We start from the raw sequence: 16,398 nt of genomic DNA, 5'->3' as shown, positions 1-16,398 counted from the left end.
GTCAGAATCTACCAAATCAAATCTAATTCATTTATGTAGCACATTTAAAGCTGCAATTTGCAACTTTTATAACACATTTGTTGTCTCTATGTAGTGGCAGTATGGTGTGAGACAGATAGTCTGTGATAAAAATCAAGCTCCTCTGCCTGCTCCCAATGCTCCCAGTACTTTCTAGAAACAGCCAATCAAATCCAGGAGGCGGGCCTTTTGAAAGGACAGTTTCATGGGTCTGAGAATGAAGAAATGAAGTAATGTTTGTGGATCATCTAGTCATGTCTTAGAAATGAGTCTCTTTATTGATGCATTTCTTCTGAATACTGTATTAGGGACCAATATTTGGAGTTTATGATATTTGTTAACATCATGACTGACTATGCTGTTTTTGTTGTAACGTTACCATCTTTTTTAATTGTTTCTTATAACTGCTAAGGAATTAAAACCTGATTAAGTCTTAATGCTCTATGGCAGGGGTCTGCGACCTGCAAGTTGCTTTTGGATCTTCCACAATGGTTCTTTATAACTTTGACTAAGATGATAAAAAAAAAAAAAAAATCAACAAACTCAAATATGGATACAATAACAACAACGTAAAGGTTTTGAATTTGCCAAAAAATGTAACTTTTATTGGCATAACTTGGAAACTATGTGCTTTTTTATTTTATTTTTTCCTTCTTACAAAATTTCTACAAATAACATTCTTTAGAAGACAATTAATCTGTTTTATGTTCGCAAACGTCTTATGTTGGTATTTTTAATAGAACTAAAATGTTGACTTTTCAAATATGAAGCCAAGTCTTTCAAGTTGGTATCCATCAAAAATGAGAAGTTGTCATTTTTAAAAGGTCATGTAAACAAGATCTTTTAGCTGTAGTGAAGGTAAAAAGTGTCTCTTTGGACTGTAAAGGTTGCACACATCTACTTTATGAGCTTCTGTAACTTGTGACATGATTACAAACCAAATGTATTCAGTTTAAATTCACTTTTCAAGCATCCAGCATACCGACATGAGTGAAGTCTCTAGATAGCACAGTGCCAGAGTAAGGAAGTAACGTTATTATTGGGTTATTGCTGCAATATTTAAGTGTGCAACTTACATGTGTGTATGCCTGTGCAGTTCACATGTGGCAGAATTTTACATCTGAAATCTGTCAGCTTGACTTAACAGGTGATTAAATGTGCATGCAGCATTGTTTAATCCTTTATATGGAGAAAGTTCAGAATGTCTTACAATTATTGACTATCCATCCATCCATTGATTATTTACTGTCTCCAGCAGAGATCAATGACCTTCTTGCTGAATGACCACAGTTCTAACAACTGCACCACCATTCAGTCCATTATTAGCAGCGTTGCACCATTAATTTAGCAAAGTTTGGAAAATGATATATTTTCCCTTTTCAAAACAAATCTGTCACTGACACAGCAAGGCAGCCAGTTGCCGAAGCTGTCAAGATTCAGGACACAAATATTAAAAGCAACTGCATCTTGCTTTTCAGAAACAGCCCTTATGCAGGGAGTTATTTACCCACATATCGAACACAGATTAATAACCATCATCTCGGCTCTCTGTCAGACAGCCAGTCAGTTAGGTTCAGTGTCTGAAATACGATGTCAAGGCCTCCCGTTGAAAATATAACAGCCTATCTCCTAATATTGCAGCCGTCAGCTGTCTGATTCAGCATTACTCCCCCCAAAAAGCAACATTTAGAAGGCTGAAGACAGAGATGCTCACAACCATTACAGCCTGAAAATATAAACTGTTTAGAGATCCGAGCCTTTTTGTACAGGCCCGTTTGGCATGTTTCTTCTCCTAAATGCTCCTTAATAACACCGGCTCAGTTGTTATACTGTGCTGTCATACGACAGATGGGAAATGATTTACATGATTGTCTGGAGTGATTAATGGCTCAATATGGATTTGACAGTGATAAAGCAGTTTTTGGAAGTAGGGATTCTTAAAACTTTACACAGCCTTTTTTTGTGTGTGTTTGATGTCACTTTTATCTCTGTCAAACAATGTGAGCTAGATAAAAACACTATGATATGAAGACCCGATACTCATATTATTGAATTCCAGCTTAGTCAACAAAGAGTCAACACCAGAGTCCTGTCTCCCCAGATAGCTGGTTTTGTTGGTATCATTTATAATAAAATAACTTACTGCATCATCTGTTCTCTTTGCAACCTTGGTAGAAAAAGCCTAAGCAGCTTAATCTCAAACTGAAAAATTGAAATAGCCAACCTGTAATATATGTACATTTATTCTGATGGGGAAAAACAAATGTTAAGAAATATAATTTCAAATAAAATCAAGCGTACACAGTTAGTAGTCTTTGACATTCGAAAGGGAAACCACGTATTTTTCTATAAAATACCACAAATTTGGGCTACATAGAGGGAAGGCTCTTGCATGATTCAGGTTTTCTACAGGATTTAGATCTGGGAAACTGAGATGGTTATGGAAGACGGTTGTTTAAACTGATTTGTCCAGATGTTTGGATAATTATCCTGCTTTGGAAACCAATGATCATCCATTTCAGTTTGTGGCAGAGACCAACAGATTTTTATTTGAAATGTCCTTCAGAGATGTCATGATTTTGACAAGGATGTTTGTAAGAGAAACAAGCCCACAGCATCATAAGACCTTTACCATACCTAACAGTTGTCGGATTGTCTGCTCCATTTTAAAAACTGGCTAATGAAAATAATCTTCTGTCATATATAATTCACACCACAAGGAAACAGAACACAATTAAAAATATTATTTTCAAATAAATTACATTTCATTGATCACATTTAGTTGAGGTGGCAATTATAGTAGCACTGGTGTTTTTGTGAGAACAATTTATTTCTTACCATAAGACTCAGAATAAATTAACTCACATTAAATGCTGGATTTTCCTGCACTGCTTGTTTCAATACTCATTTTCCAGGGACTCAATTTTCTTCCAAATTTTGCATGCTTTATATTTTTGACTCCTTTTACAGGAGTACAGAAAGTACAGAAATGTGAGGAACTGTGGAACATAAATTGAAATGGGTCCTGAATTTAGTTCTGCAGCATAACTGATGAGCTCACACCTCCAACCTCCTGTTGTTCCAGGTTTGAAAGTATTTAACCAAATCAACAGCATTTAATCAGTTTGAGTCATTAACTGATCATCACAGCAGGACGTAAGCATAAACTTTCTCACGCAGCGAGATGTAAACTCAGTGCATGAAAATGTGGCCATTGCACAATCTGTGAGCTTTCATTGTCAGAGTTGGGAACCACTGGCCTAGAACAGGTCTAGTTGAGAACTTTTGACTGGACTTGAAATTTAATGTTCACAGACATTCTCCCTTCTGCCAAAGCTTGAGGAACATGGGAAAAGACTCTAAATGTAGAAAGCTGGTTGAGGAATACACCAAAAAAGCTTCCAGCTGCAGTTGCAATTTAAAATGGGTTCTGTAGCCCCCCTTAGCACTGCCTGAGGGGGCAACATGCAAACACACACCACATTTTCTAGATTTTTACTTGCAAAAATGTGGTAATCGCGACACAGTTAAGAAGTTTGTGTTGGTTTATCACATAAAATCCTAATAAATGAAGATTTTGATTCTAATGTGACAAAATGTAAGCAGTTTGAATATTGCACTGTTCATATGTACATTGTAAATATTGTAAATATACCAGCTGCTGTAAGTGCAGTTGACCAGTAATTAAAAAATAACTTTAATCAGTTGGCACCTTTAAGCCGCAGCAGAACAGAAATGATTAAAACAAACAGTGCAAAAGACATTTCTGCAAATTTCCTCCGGTGTTTTCCATACAGGTCAATACAACCTGACAGAATATAAATTGTGAATAGAAATAGATGATTTTAATTTCTGACAGACTTGTGAGAAACCTGGAGACAACCATATTAATCATGATGAATTGTGTTTGGAGCAACTAATGGACAATAAATGAATTTTCTATGCTAACATGACATGACATTTGTCTCTATTTTCTTTACATTACAGTCTATCTGTTGCTGTAAAGGGGTATTAAACACAGATTTACAATCATATATACCCAGAAAATGAAATACTAGGAAAAAAAAAAAAAACTATAGTTTTAGTTAGTTGTAACTAACATATATTAGTTTTGGTGCCTTATTAAGAAGTGTTTATTCTTCCCCCTAGGTATGATCCAGGCTCTGGCCGGATTTTTCACCTACTTTGTGATCTTGGCTGAAAATGGCTTCCTCCCTAAAGACCTGCTGGGCATCCGCATCAGCTGGGATGACCGTGAATTCAATGACCTGGAGGACAGCTATGGGCAGCAGTGGGTAAGGGGCGGGAGCACATAGTCGCCAGCATGGCTTTATGAATATTTGCTCATATAAAAGCAAATAAAACCTGCTTTTCCAACTGTGCAGACGTATGAACAGAGGAAGATCATTGAGTTCACCTGCCACACAGCCTTCTTTGCCAGCATTGTGGTTGTCCAGTGGGCTGATGTGATCATCTGCAAGACCAGGAGGAATTCACTCTTTCAGCAAGGCATGAAGTAAGTAATCATCAGAACTGTTATCGGTTTCATTGCGATGAAAGAAACAGAGCATGTGAACCACAAATGTTTACATAAATGGAAAGTACTGATTTTTGGAAATCCTACTGATCTGGATGTTGGTTTTCATTGTGTAGTCTTTTTGTTTTTGTTTTTGTTTTTTTTTTGTTATTGGTAGGGATGTAACGACATGAAAATATGGGCTAAAATCGATATCTAGTATCAGCATTGCTGTTATGGTCAATAATTAATACGTTTTGATATTATATCTCTTTCCCCACCCTTACAACATTGGGAAATGGTCGGTTTGACTTTGCTTCTGTGTTTGTCACATGAACAAAACTGGACATCCACTGCCTGACACACGAATGGGAAATAAATGAAAATCAATATAATCTCTTAATATCGACCTAGTTTTACTAATTGGACCAATATCGCACTGCACAAACACAAAATATTACCAAGTTTTCTATTTCTAGTTTCTCATGCAAATATCTTAGTAAACTTGAAATCAGACAAAACTAACTTGGAAGTAACTTTTCAGGAAAATATAGGAGCTTGTTTTAAGTCAGTGATGCCTTAATTTTGATGAAAAGGTAATAATCCAGTGGAACAAGACACTGATAATATGGGGAAAATGGCTTGTTTCACCAGCAGATTATTTCACTTATATCTAATATTTTTTCATAAATATTAAGGAATTGCGTACATAAAACAAGCTCCTACTTTGTGCAGAAAAATTGCTTGTACGTTCGTTTTGTCCTTCAAGGAATTCATGCACATAAGTAATAATAATAAAACATGATGACATTATTATTACTAGAATAACTTATAGGGCAATTGACATAATTGAATGTGCTTGACGTAAAAATACAGGATGGAAAATAAGAAAGCAAATGTTTCTTCACTATGCAAAAGGAAAAAAGGAATCAGCCCAGAAAAAAAAAAAAAAGATAATTTTACGCCAACTTCTTGTTGTTTTATTTCAGGCTGTGTTCTTAGTGGCACGTACTTCTTGTCTTTTCTATTTCTAACACATTTCCTGACGTGTGTGCAACAGGAACAGGATCCTGATCTTCGGCCTGTTTGTAGAGACGTCCCTGGCTGCCTTCCTCTCTTACTGCCCTGGGATGGACGTGGCCCTGCGCATGTACCCCATGAAGTATGCACCGTATACACGCATCTCCACTGAACCGAAAAATAACCCCTTGAAGACCTAATAGCTTGCCATTAGCCTGTTACTCTCAACTTCAGATGAAGTCTCTGATCTTTTTAAACACCACCTTGTTAGCCCCTTAATATTCAGAAATGACTGCAGTGAGTTTAACGATTTGCACTCTGCCTGTGACTCTTCGCTGTTTGCGTACGCCTCCCTCCTCCCTGACTCCATTTTTCCTATTGCTCTCAGGATTCTGTGGTGGTTCTGTGCCTTTCCCTACAGCCTGCTCATTTTTGTTTACGATGAAGTCCGTAAATTCATTCTGCGGAGGAGCCCAGGAGGTAAGCAGTTTTAAGGATGAAAAGGTTTTCAGCTCGTTTGTTTTTATTGGATGAAAAATTAAGTAAGGAAACAACAGTTTAACATCCCTTTTGCCCATTTGCTATTTTCCACTAAAACTGTGGCTCTCATCTACTGCTCATGTCTCAGCTTTTCAAACTGTCTGTGTAAAATGCTCCAAATAAGACTTTCCTCTTTTAATTTGAAACTCTTATGGCAGCTCTGTTTGGCATTAAAGTCCTAAAGTCTCCATGCACATGAATCCCCTCTGCAGCAGATGTTGCGCTGTGTATGCTGCTACTTTCTAGAAGATGTGATTAAACAGACACAGCACTTTGTTATGAAAGTCTTTTCAGCCAATAATTAAAATGTTCAAATCCTCATTTATCCACCTGTAAGCTTCTTGGAGGCAGCAATAGCTTTCAATGTCTTCCTCAAGGACACTTTGACAAATTACAAGACTGGATATTAGATCTTATTTTCAGCTGGATGATGAGAAACATCCCAATAAATCAGGCACAACTAAAAAACAGAATGAAACGAAACATACATAAATATACAGGTGGGGATTTTACACTCACCTCTGTGTGAATGTAGTGTTGAAATCAATATAAATCTGAAACTTTATGAAATGACTTGACCACTTACTTGTTAGCATCCATTCAAAGATTTAAAGATTTAAAACTATTGATAATCTTGGACAGATTAGTCTGTTTTTTTAATTTAAGGTAATCATTTATCGATTCTGAGAAAACACTGCACAACGTTCCATAAGGAATCCACATATCAAAATGCTTACAAAGACGGCAAACCGTGATTTATAGTGAAGGGAATAAGTATTTGATCCCCTGTTAATATCCAAGGTTGGTTACTTAGGAACAAAAAACTTTATCGGTACATAGTATGGTCATTTCATGTACAGAATATCAACAGAAATTATGAGAAAGTACATCACATAAACGTTATTAGCGTTTCTATGTTATTGATTGAAATATATTTCATTTCTTGTCCAATCTGAACTCAGAACGTGGCGAAGAAACTTCTGTTGGTGAGCACAGCACTCAGGCATTTTCTGTAGGCGGTCACCAGGTTATTATGCATCTCAGGAGGGATTTTAACCAACTACTCTGTACAGAAACTCTCTAAATCCTTTAGATTTCTTGCCTGCTGCTTGGCAACTGGAAGCTTCTTCTCACATCATTGATTTTCTGTTAGACTGAAGGTTTTTTTTGGCCCCCAAATGAACATACACTCCATAACGTTAGCGTGGCTCCTCTCTGGCTCCATCTTTGCTGTCCTAGCAGTGTATCTCGGGTTATACTGTCATGCTGGAACATTGATCCATGACCCATCTTTGGTGTTCTCCTCCTAGATTTCATAATAAATCACAACTGTTCAATAGACCCTCGATGTGGGGAAGTCATCACTAGCAGAAAAACAGTCCTAGAGCAATGTTTCCACGTTGTTCTCCAGGTCATATCAACTCATTTCCTCAAAACACGGCAGGCTGAGATGATGCAAAATAATTTGAGTTCAGTCACATCTGACCACAGCAGATTCTCTCTTCTCTGAATCATTAAGAAGTTCACAGGCAAACCAAAGAAATATCTGTACATGTCTTCATGAATAGGATGCAAAATTTCAGTCCATTACAATGTTTTACCTGCGGTGTTCTTGGTCACTGTGGTCCTGTAACCTTTCCATATAGCTGCAGGCTGATCCATTACCTTTCTTATGAATATTGTCACCCCTTGACCTCCTTACATGGAGGTATAGACCGAGGGTGACTGGTGGTCATTTTAGGGTGTATTCACACCAGAAAAGTCCTTTGGTTCTTTTGTTTGGTCTGGACCGAAAGCGGACTTTTTTTTTTTTTCATTTTGCATGGTTTGCTTTCACATTGTGCTTATTTGCAAGTGGACTATATTTTGCAAACACTGGTGACGATCATTGCTCCCATTGGACAGAAATGAAGGACCCGGAAAAAACAAATATGGAAGTCCTGCATAACTGCAATACCACTGTGAATGAGCAGCTCATTAACCACGGATATCGCAGTGGGGTATCTCTTATTTTGGAACAGAGTCGGTATATGCTGCTGCAAGCTGAATCAGGGAGATCCTCTGTGTGTCCTGACCCATAACATGCTGGCAGCAGCATCACTAAGCAGAAAATGGTGCGATTTTATCACAACCTGTACAACCAGTAGTAGCATTAGCAACAACGAAGAGCTTGTTTTGACCAAAATCCCCATCTACGGTGAATCATGAAGTCCAAAAAGACATATATTTCCTGCAGTTGGGTCGTATCAAGGCACTGCAAAAACACAAAATCTTACCAAGTTCTTTTGATCTAGTTTTTAGTGCAAATATCTTAGTACACTTGAAATGAGAAAAAACTAAAGTACAACCAACTTTTTAGCAAGATACATGAGTTGTTTTAAGCAAACAATTCCTTAAATCCATTGGCAGATTCTTTCACTTATAACACCACATTTTTCCCATGTTATATTAAATTTTTGGCAAACTGTACCGAAGTTCGTTTGAAAACAAAGACCGCCTCAAAATGTGAGTCTTGGTTTGGTTGATTGAGGATTTGCATTATTGTATTCTCACCTGCACTAAAGGTCTGGACCAATGGGTGAAACAAACTCTGGTCCATTTAAAGTGAGCCAATTGTCTTTAAAGCTCTCACCTTCTCAAGAAACTCTGGCTGATGTTCGCGGTACCCATCTACCTTTAACAGCTCTTTGATCTGTCCATGGCGTTTGGAGTTAAAGAAACTGATTCTGTGCACTTGTGTGTTGCATATATGCTAATAAGTAGCTGATTCATATGTGTGTAACATGGCAACGTAACCAATCTTTGGGTGGCATAACTCTGGTTTTGTTATTCCCTCGATTATATGCATTCATAATGCATTCTTTTGTCAGAAAATTCTGTTAATACTGTCTTTTTAAAATAAACTAAAACCACTATAATGTGTTTTTTTTTTTTGTTGTTTTTTTTTGCAAGTGAGCAAATGTAGAAAATAAGCAAGGAATCAAATACTTATTTTCCACACTGAATTTGTCATGTTTTCTTTTGGCGTCTATAGCAGAAACAAATCATCAGTCAATCAAGCAAAAATTGCTGCAGTTTGTTCATGTGTCATTGTTTCTCAGTTTGAACCAGAATGAATAACAAATATGATGTAACTGAGTGATGAATTGCTGAGAAATTAGTCACAATTATGGGTGATTACTGTCAGCTTTTATTTTGGGGAAATGCAAAAGATAACTGGTTGGGATGCAGGAACATTCAGCCCCGGTTGCAGCTGTCTTATTGAAAAGTCCCATCGCGTGAATAAAGCAAAGGGAGTAACCTACCTTTAGTCTCTGACATGAATGAATGGCATCATTGTTCATTTCAGGATGCATTGTGAAACAGGATCTGAACTCATTTTCCATTTAAAAGTTTCTATCAATCCAAGCCGTAGTAAAAAAGAAACCAGAAGCCTGATGGTTGGTAAATGCAACTGAAAACCACCAGGAGTCGAGCAGAATGCAATCGATTCAGTACTGAACAATTCAAAGGCTATAAAAGCTGCTGCCTGTGCAACACTGGAATGATTTTTGTTTGTCTCTCAAGTTTGATTTCTAACAAAATAGCATTTAAATGTACTGTTGTGTCCGGACAGTTTGTTCAGGAATCCTGTTTAATAAAAGGAGTATAAAATCACAGCTTATAAACGAGAAAATCTCTGTTGGTGAAATTCAAACATCCTCTTGATGGCTGAAATTGAATTTGATCTCAAGCTTGAGACAACTGCTGCGTGTGCACCAAATTGTGATCAGAGTTTTAAATAACTTTTTAGATCACTGTTTGCAGTCTTGAGGATAAACAAAGAAATGTAGAAAAATAAAATAAAAACACATGGCTGTCCAGTCCAGTTGAAGTCTTGAGCTGAATTCAGACCTTTCAACGGAATCTTGGCCAGGTTTAGATTTTTCTTGCCTCTTGCACTTCTCCATCTATCAAAGGTCGCGGAATGCTGACCCTTGTCCTACAATGTCTCTGGTCATTAAGCCTTTTTGATGGATGTCAAGGCTTTTTGGGTCAGGCAGAAGTTATTTCAGCTCCGCTTTGTTTGCCCCTACAACAGAAGAATCCGTTTTGCCCCACAGAGGTTTGCCAATTGTTGTAAGGTTCTGGTGAGAAGGAAACGCTCATCCTGAGCAAGAATGACATTATTTTAGATCTTTTTAATTATTTTATTGAACTGTTCTACGTTTCAGGGAGGGATGATTGTATGATATACAACTTCAACAAAGTTTCAAAACAACCACTTTGTATAAATGTTTGAATATATAATTCATCTCTCTCGCTCTCTCCTTGAGAAGTTTGGTTCTGATAGGGACATTTTTAAAAATAAAATAAAACAATGACATTTTTCAACAAATTTGGTCACTAAAATTAAATGATATATTATCATTGCTGACCAGTTTTTTTTTTGCATGTTTCCATTTGTATCATTGATAAAGTTATGAGTGGAAGGTCTTCTTGCGAACACCCTATTTTCTTAGTAGCTTCATAGATTTTCTTTAACAGATTCAAGTCATTTCTCTGTATCAAAACTGGTTTATTTCTAGGTTAATGTGCAACCAAACTTATTCACATGTGATTTTAATTGCGGCTCTTGTTTAAATGCAACAACAAAATTGCAAAATTTAATTTTTTTGACACTAGCATAATATTGTCAAAGCTTTTTGCTGATTTGCAGTGGAAACACAGCTATTCATTTAAACAAGTCGAAGTTTAAAGCACAGACTTTGACATGAACAATCTTTTCCTGGCAAGCCAATTTGATCTTCCGGCTGTATTCTGTGTTGAAGCGCAGTGGTTATCCTGTTTGCCAACGAGCTAATATCCAATATGTCAAACTCAGGCCAGGAAATAAACATACCTGATCACCCATCAACAGAGCCAATGCTAAATGATTGGAGAGGAAATTAAAGCAGGCTGATGAAGACTCTTGAGATATGCCCTGAAGATCATCCAGACGATATGGAAACCTTACAATGGCTAGAAATCTGCTCTCTGCCAGAGCGTCTCAGCTGATGAGGGGCAAGACGTGGGCAGACAAATACAATCCATGCTGACAGTTAATCATTTCTGTTAATCTGTGTGTCACGGGCTGCTGATCAGACTCTGAGTTATAAGGGGATTCATTTGGAAATGTACGAAGAGAAAGGCAATGAGATGAATACAAATAGAGCGATACAATGGGTTATTATGAAACCTGTCATTCTTTTTGTTCCCTGACACTTTTCCTCTGTTTTCTCCTTCTCTCTCTCTCTTGGTTTCTTCCAGGTTGGGTGGAGCAGGAGACGTATTATTAACATTCAGAAAATGTCAGTTTGCATCGTGTGTGTGTTTTACTTCCGGGCTTTGTGAGGGTGAAACTGCGTGTGTGTCTGTCAGATGTAATATTGCATGGATCAGTTCACAAATCCGATTATCATAAAATACTGCTGAAAAAAGGCTTGCGAGTTGTTCCTTTCTCCTGTTTCATCAGAAAACATTTACAGCAAGATGATGTTCTTGTGCACCTTGGTGCCTTACGTAAACTCTTCCTGAAGTGATGTATTGTGGCCTTTGAATGAAAAGCAACAGTGAATGATTTTCATCAGTTTGAAAGTTTTCAAATAAAATGGATTACTATCTATGATTCTTTGTTGTTGACTATCATTCTTTTTTTTTTTTTTTGCACAGAACACACCAGCCTTCTCCTTTCACATGCATGAATTGCTTCCTCCAGGTCACTCCAGAACGTCCCTGTGGATCTCTTAAATTTATCCACAACAACCTTTTGTGCCTTTATGAGTAACAGCGATGGAAGCAGGGTTCCCTCTCATGGACCATTCTCTAAACTAATGTTTGGTTGGCCATGGGATTGATCATACAACAGATTGTTTTTATGTACATTAACATAGATCAAAGTCGCTTATTAACAGTGCAATTTTTCACCAACTGGAAGTGTTGTGCTGTTTATATTAAACATTCAATGTAATATTGCTCCTGGGCATTATTAACTTTGGACAGTAAGTGTTGCTTAGTGTAGTGTGTGTGTGCGTGTGTGTGTGTGTGTGTGTGTGTACACTTTTATAGAGGACCACTTTTACAATACCTACCAACAAACGAAGGTCATTTGTGGAAAGTGAGGATTTTTTCGGTCTTCACTTTTTTGCAGTTGTACTGACCTCTACTTGAAATACAACATGTACTTCTTCATGCTCCTTATTCTAAAACTGGTAAGATATTAATGTAAAACCAGTGTAGAATAAAACCCCCACTTAATAGACCTGTTTGCATTTTATTTAAAGACCGTGTTCACTTCCAAATATTTCCAAGAACAACGGATCAAATGCATCAAATAAAATAGAAGTCTTATTAATTTAAATTCTGCAAAATACAAAAACATGTGGGTCAGGGGCATATTCGTGTTGCAATGACCTCTCCTGTTTCATTTTCATCAATATTTTTACATGTTATAAATAACTCTTTAAATTTTAAAAAAGGAAAAAAAAAATTCCTCGATGGATATTTCCAACAAAGTCTTTCTTGGAGCTTCAAACCATCCCAAGACTCATCCTCTTTAGGCTGCTCTTTTTTCATATGAGCAATCGTGCTTGAAATATTTGCAATTATTAAAAGAATTCAGGGAATCCTCTAGGAGAAAACTTTTATATTGAATGGCCAAGACTGTCCTTCATGTGGGTCTGTATGTGCACAGGGACACAAATAGTAAAAACTGCTCACAAGAAACATATTTAACTGCAGATTATACAAATTAAGGCACAAATCTACAGTGAGGCATAGCTCAGGCATAAATTTAGCTTTATTTATTTATTTTAATCACAACTTTTTTATAACATCACTTGCTTGAAATTATTCAAAACAAAAAAAAACATATTTGAAAGACAATCAACAAACTTTCACTATTTTTATTAAATCTGCACTGCTGAAGCTTTGAACAATCGCAGCTTGATCAATCTAATTAGCAGCCTGTTTTCAATGAAAGAGGAATACATCTGTTTGAAATCGTTGTCCTCCTCAAGGTGCATTTAATACCCTATTCAACCTGAAATAAACCCAGATGGGGCCCACATACACATGCTGGCTGGATCCAGTTTAACTTGCTGCAACATGAGTACCCTTTTAAAACATTCAGTGTACATACAATATTTATAATTTTACATTAAATTTATTATTAATTTTATTTTCTAAAAATGTTGATTGTTTTACATCTTTGAAATGTGGTTCCTATAAAATGTTAGAAACTGTTAGTACCCAACCTGCAGCACATAACTCTCTTGATTTCTTCCAGATTAGCAGATGCTAATGAATAGACTGAGAGGAGCTGGAAGCTGACTTAGACTGTCAGCTTAAAACCACTCCAGTTTCAAAAGCATCAAATGGTTTCTCAGACAAATATTTTATCATCCTCTAAGCTTTCATCTTGTATGGTATTGATTGTTATTTACAAAAAAAAAAATGGAGACTGTACACCACCAATGATGAGAAAAAAAGATCTGACTAAGAAAAGTAAGGAAGCATGCAAGACTGAGTAATTTAAGTTAACACTATTTTATTAAACATTTCTGTTCATTTTAACCTGCTCTAGGTGACTGTTGGGGTATCTACTCAGACCAGAAATGGTTTACATATTACATTTTTAGTGTTTCTGTCAAACATAACGATTATTGTGGACATGCTGCCTCCTATCTCCATTTAGCATCTAAATAATCATCTTTTAAGTAATGACTAAATGTCCGAATATAAAAATCTAGTCTTTGCCGGTGTCCAGCAACATTTGGACATATTCCAAATTCCTAACGCATGCCTAACTGATTCAGACATTTGAACAAGTTTGCATAAAATGTCTGAAATACCTCCTTAGGAGGCAATCAAGTTCTGTAGCAACTCTGCTAATGATTTAATTATTTGATTATGTTAAGACAAACACATATCAAACAATTACAAAAAACTGGAGCTTCCAGCTCCTCTCAGTCTGACCAATGACCCACATTGAACAGGGGTCATCAAATCTAAGCCTCTGGGTGCAGTGTCCTGCAACTTTTGGATGTGTCTTTGCTTCAGCACACCTGAGTAAAATAATGAAGTTGGCAGTACTTGGTGGTAATTCAGCCATTTGATTATGATGTGTTTAACCAGGGGGACATCTAAAAGTTGCAGGACATCGCCCGGTGAAGACCCCTCCCAAATGGTGGAAGTTTCCTTTTGGTATTGGCCCTTAGAGCTTCTTAATCTGGTGGGTCCAACTAATCTGTATTCATAAGAAGCAGCAATGCTATGACATCTATGCATTGAAGGTAAAATATTAACTGCTATATCCTTTTAATAGAACATCACTTTTACTATTCTTTAAAACTTGACAATGTTTTATACAGAAAAAAAATGCACCAAAAATGTATTTACTTTTTTGTTCTTATATTTTGGAATTTAATACAGTTTCTATAACGGTTGCAAATACATTTTTTCTGGAATCTTTTGGATTAAACTGTGGTCAAAAATCAAATACATATTGAACAATAAAATACATGCATATTGATATTTTTAAATGAATATTTTAAAATTTATTTTATTTTAATTGTCTAGATCCGACTATTATGCAGTTTAAAAAAGTACAAGCTCACATGCATAAAGAAACTGTTTTCGTTTACCTTAATCTGGCTTCTATTTTAAACACCCCGGTTGGAACAACAACATCCGCATCGTCACTTCCGCTCACTGCCTGACAAACATGGCGCTGCTTCTAAGGTCAGTACGTCTGTCATTTGTAACTTTGGGCTCGGAGACAGCTTTTTTAATAGTTTTCCCTGGGTAGCTTGTCACAATAACTTGTACAGGACGTAAATGCGTTAAGGGTGAGGACATTTGCTAAAATCTGACTTCAAATTTTCAGTCATAATGGAACGTTTTTTTAAGAATGCTTTGCGATATAGCTAGCTAACTGGCTAATGCTACATGTTTCCAGGAGCATTGAATGGCTCACCTAGTGGACTTTGAGTCTGAATATAATAACTGGCTGATTGAAACGATTGTATTTACCTATTTTTACGCTTTATTGTGCTATTAGATGCACGTTTAGTCCGCTGGAGTTTATCCACATGCTTTTAATGGGTTTGTGTCCTTATGTGTAAAGCTATGCGCCTGCTGGCTGGATGCTTTTCTGAAGAGGATGTCCTCTAAAATCTTTTTGTGAACAGAGGAAAGTGATATGAGATAATCGGTGTTTAATTCTAAAACATGCTCATACTTTGAAACTACTTCGTCTCCTTCTGATCTGAGTAAGAAGTGAGCTGGGCTAGTTATTTCAGTCAAATGTTTTGAAAGAAAGTACAATTTAAACATATAGGACGAGTCATACAGATTGACATTAAAAAGAACAGTTTTGCAATGTAAAGCATTAAGCTGCTTTACATTATGTTTTCCTATATATATGTATTACACGATGTGGTGTTCATTTTTATTTGCAATGTTTAACTGAAAGCAGCTCAGCTCCTCCTGTTCCAACTGTGAATCTAACATTTTCCTCTTTTTTTATTTGCAGGACTTTGGGCCGTCAGGGTGTCTGTCTCTCAAAACCTCACTACCATGTCCTCTATAGACAGTAAGTTCTGAGTTTGTGTGAAAATCCACATGAATAATCTTTCATTTTTTACAGTAGCCTCTTTCACTAAAACAGTTTCTGGATGTCACTTCTCTTTGAGGCGCCTCTGTCCGTTATAAATTGCTGGGTTAATATTTTATAAAGAAGTTTGACATTATGGAACCAAAGGAGGCATGAGGTGGAATTGTGGATGTGAAGTGTTTCCGTGTACTATTATTTTTGAAACAATAACAAAAGAGTTTCTCTTGCTTCAAAATCCTTCCTCCTATTTCCCTCAGACATTTCTGTTGTTTATAACTTCAGGTCCCACAGCTGGCTGAGACAATGAACCATACACTATATGAATTGCATCACAACCTTGAGCCACAACACTGGCTTTTCCTTTGATTAATCACCAGAAAGGGCATTGTCACTATCTGTCAGTTATGTTTAGATTAATCTGCCATTTCTCCTCCTACTTCAAACACATCACAACTTATAGAAATTTGTCTCAAGTCCATCTTAAAATGTTTTGTGAAAAGATCTACTGATCCAAGAAAACCACTGAGCTGCTTTTCAGTTTGAGTCTTGAATTGGCCTTTTCAGCCTATTCTTTTTTTTTTTTTTTTTTTTTTTTTTTTTTTTTTTTTTTTTTTAAAATTTTGTTTGCAACTTGTGTGTTTCTTTTCTTTTTGGATAACCAGACGAGCGT

The 16,398-nt window shown here is 36.6% G+C and overlaps 2 protein-coding genes across 2 annotated transcripts in view; both read left to right on the top strand.

Annotated features, from left to right (window-relative positions):
* The window catches only part of LOC106962313 (sodium/potassium-transporting ATPase subunit alpha-2-like), a gene marked incomplete at its 5' end in the record, with an annotated part of 32,731 nt that extends 20,990 nt beyond the window's left edge, over positions 1 to 11,741 (top strand). The window contains 5 exons of the mRNA XM_015056662.1: positions 4,168 to 4,313; positions 4,404 to 4,534; positions 5,595 to 5,696; positions 5,943 to 6,034; positions 11,384 to 11,741. Of these exons, the coding sequence (XP_014912148.1) occupies positions 4,168 to 4,313; positions 4,404 to 4,534; positions 5,595 to 5,696; positions 5,943 to 6,034; positions 11,384 to 11,412 (500 nt within the window). The remainder of the gene's footprint in view (positions 1 to 4,167; positions 4,314 to 4,403; positions 4,535 to 5,594; positions 5,697 to 5,942; positions 6,035 to 11,383) is intronic.
* A 3,033-nt stretch (positions 11,742 to 14,774) lies between these two features.
* sdhc (succinate dehydrogenase complex, subunit C, integral membrane protein) overlaps positions 14,775 to 16,398 on the top strand; it is a 10,726-nt gene continuing 9,102 nt past the window's right edge. The window contains exons 1-2 of the mRNA XM_015056673.1: positions 14,775 to 14,854; positions 15,648 to 15,707. Coding sequence (XP_014912159.1) covers positions 14,838 to 14,854; positions 15,648 to 15,707 — 77 coding nt within the window. The 5' untranslated portion in view covers positions 14,775 to 14,837. The remainder of the gene's footprint in view (positions 14,855 to 15,647; positions 15,708 to 16,398) is intronic.

Source organism: Poecilia latipinna, unplaced genomic scaffold (genome assembly GCF_001443285.1).
Source record: "Poecilia latipinna isolate Pla-1442-1.1 unplaced genomic scaffold, P_latipinna-1.0 Scaffold1398, whole genome shotgun sequence".
NCBI lineage: Eukaryota > Metazoa > Chordata > Actinopteri > Cyprinodontiformes > Poeciliidae > Poecilia > Poecilia latipinna.
The sequence above is the reverse complement of the archived record's forward strand: the minus strand, read 5'-3'. Positions and strand labels throughout refer to the sequence as shown.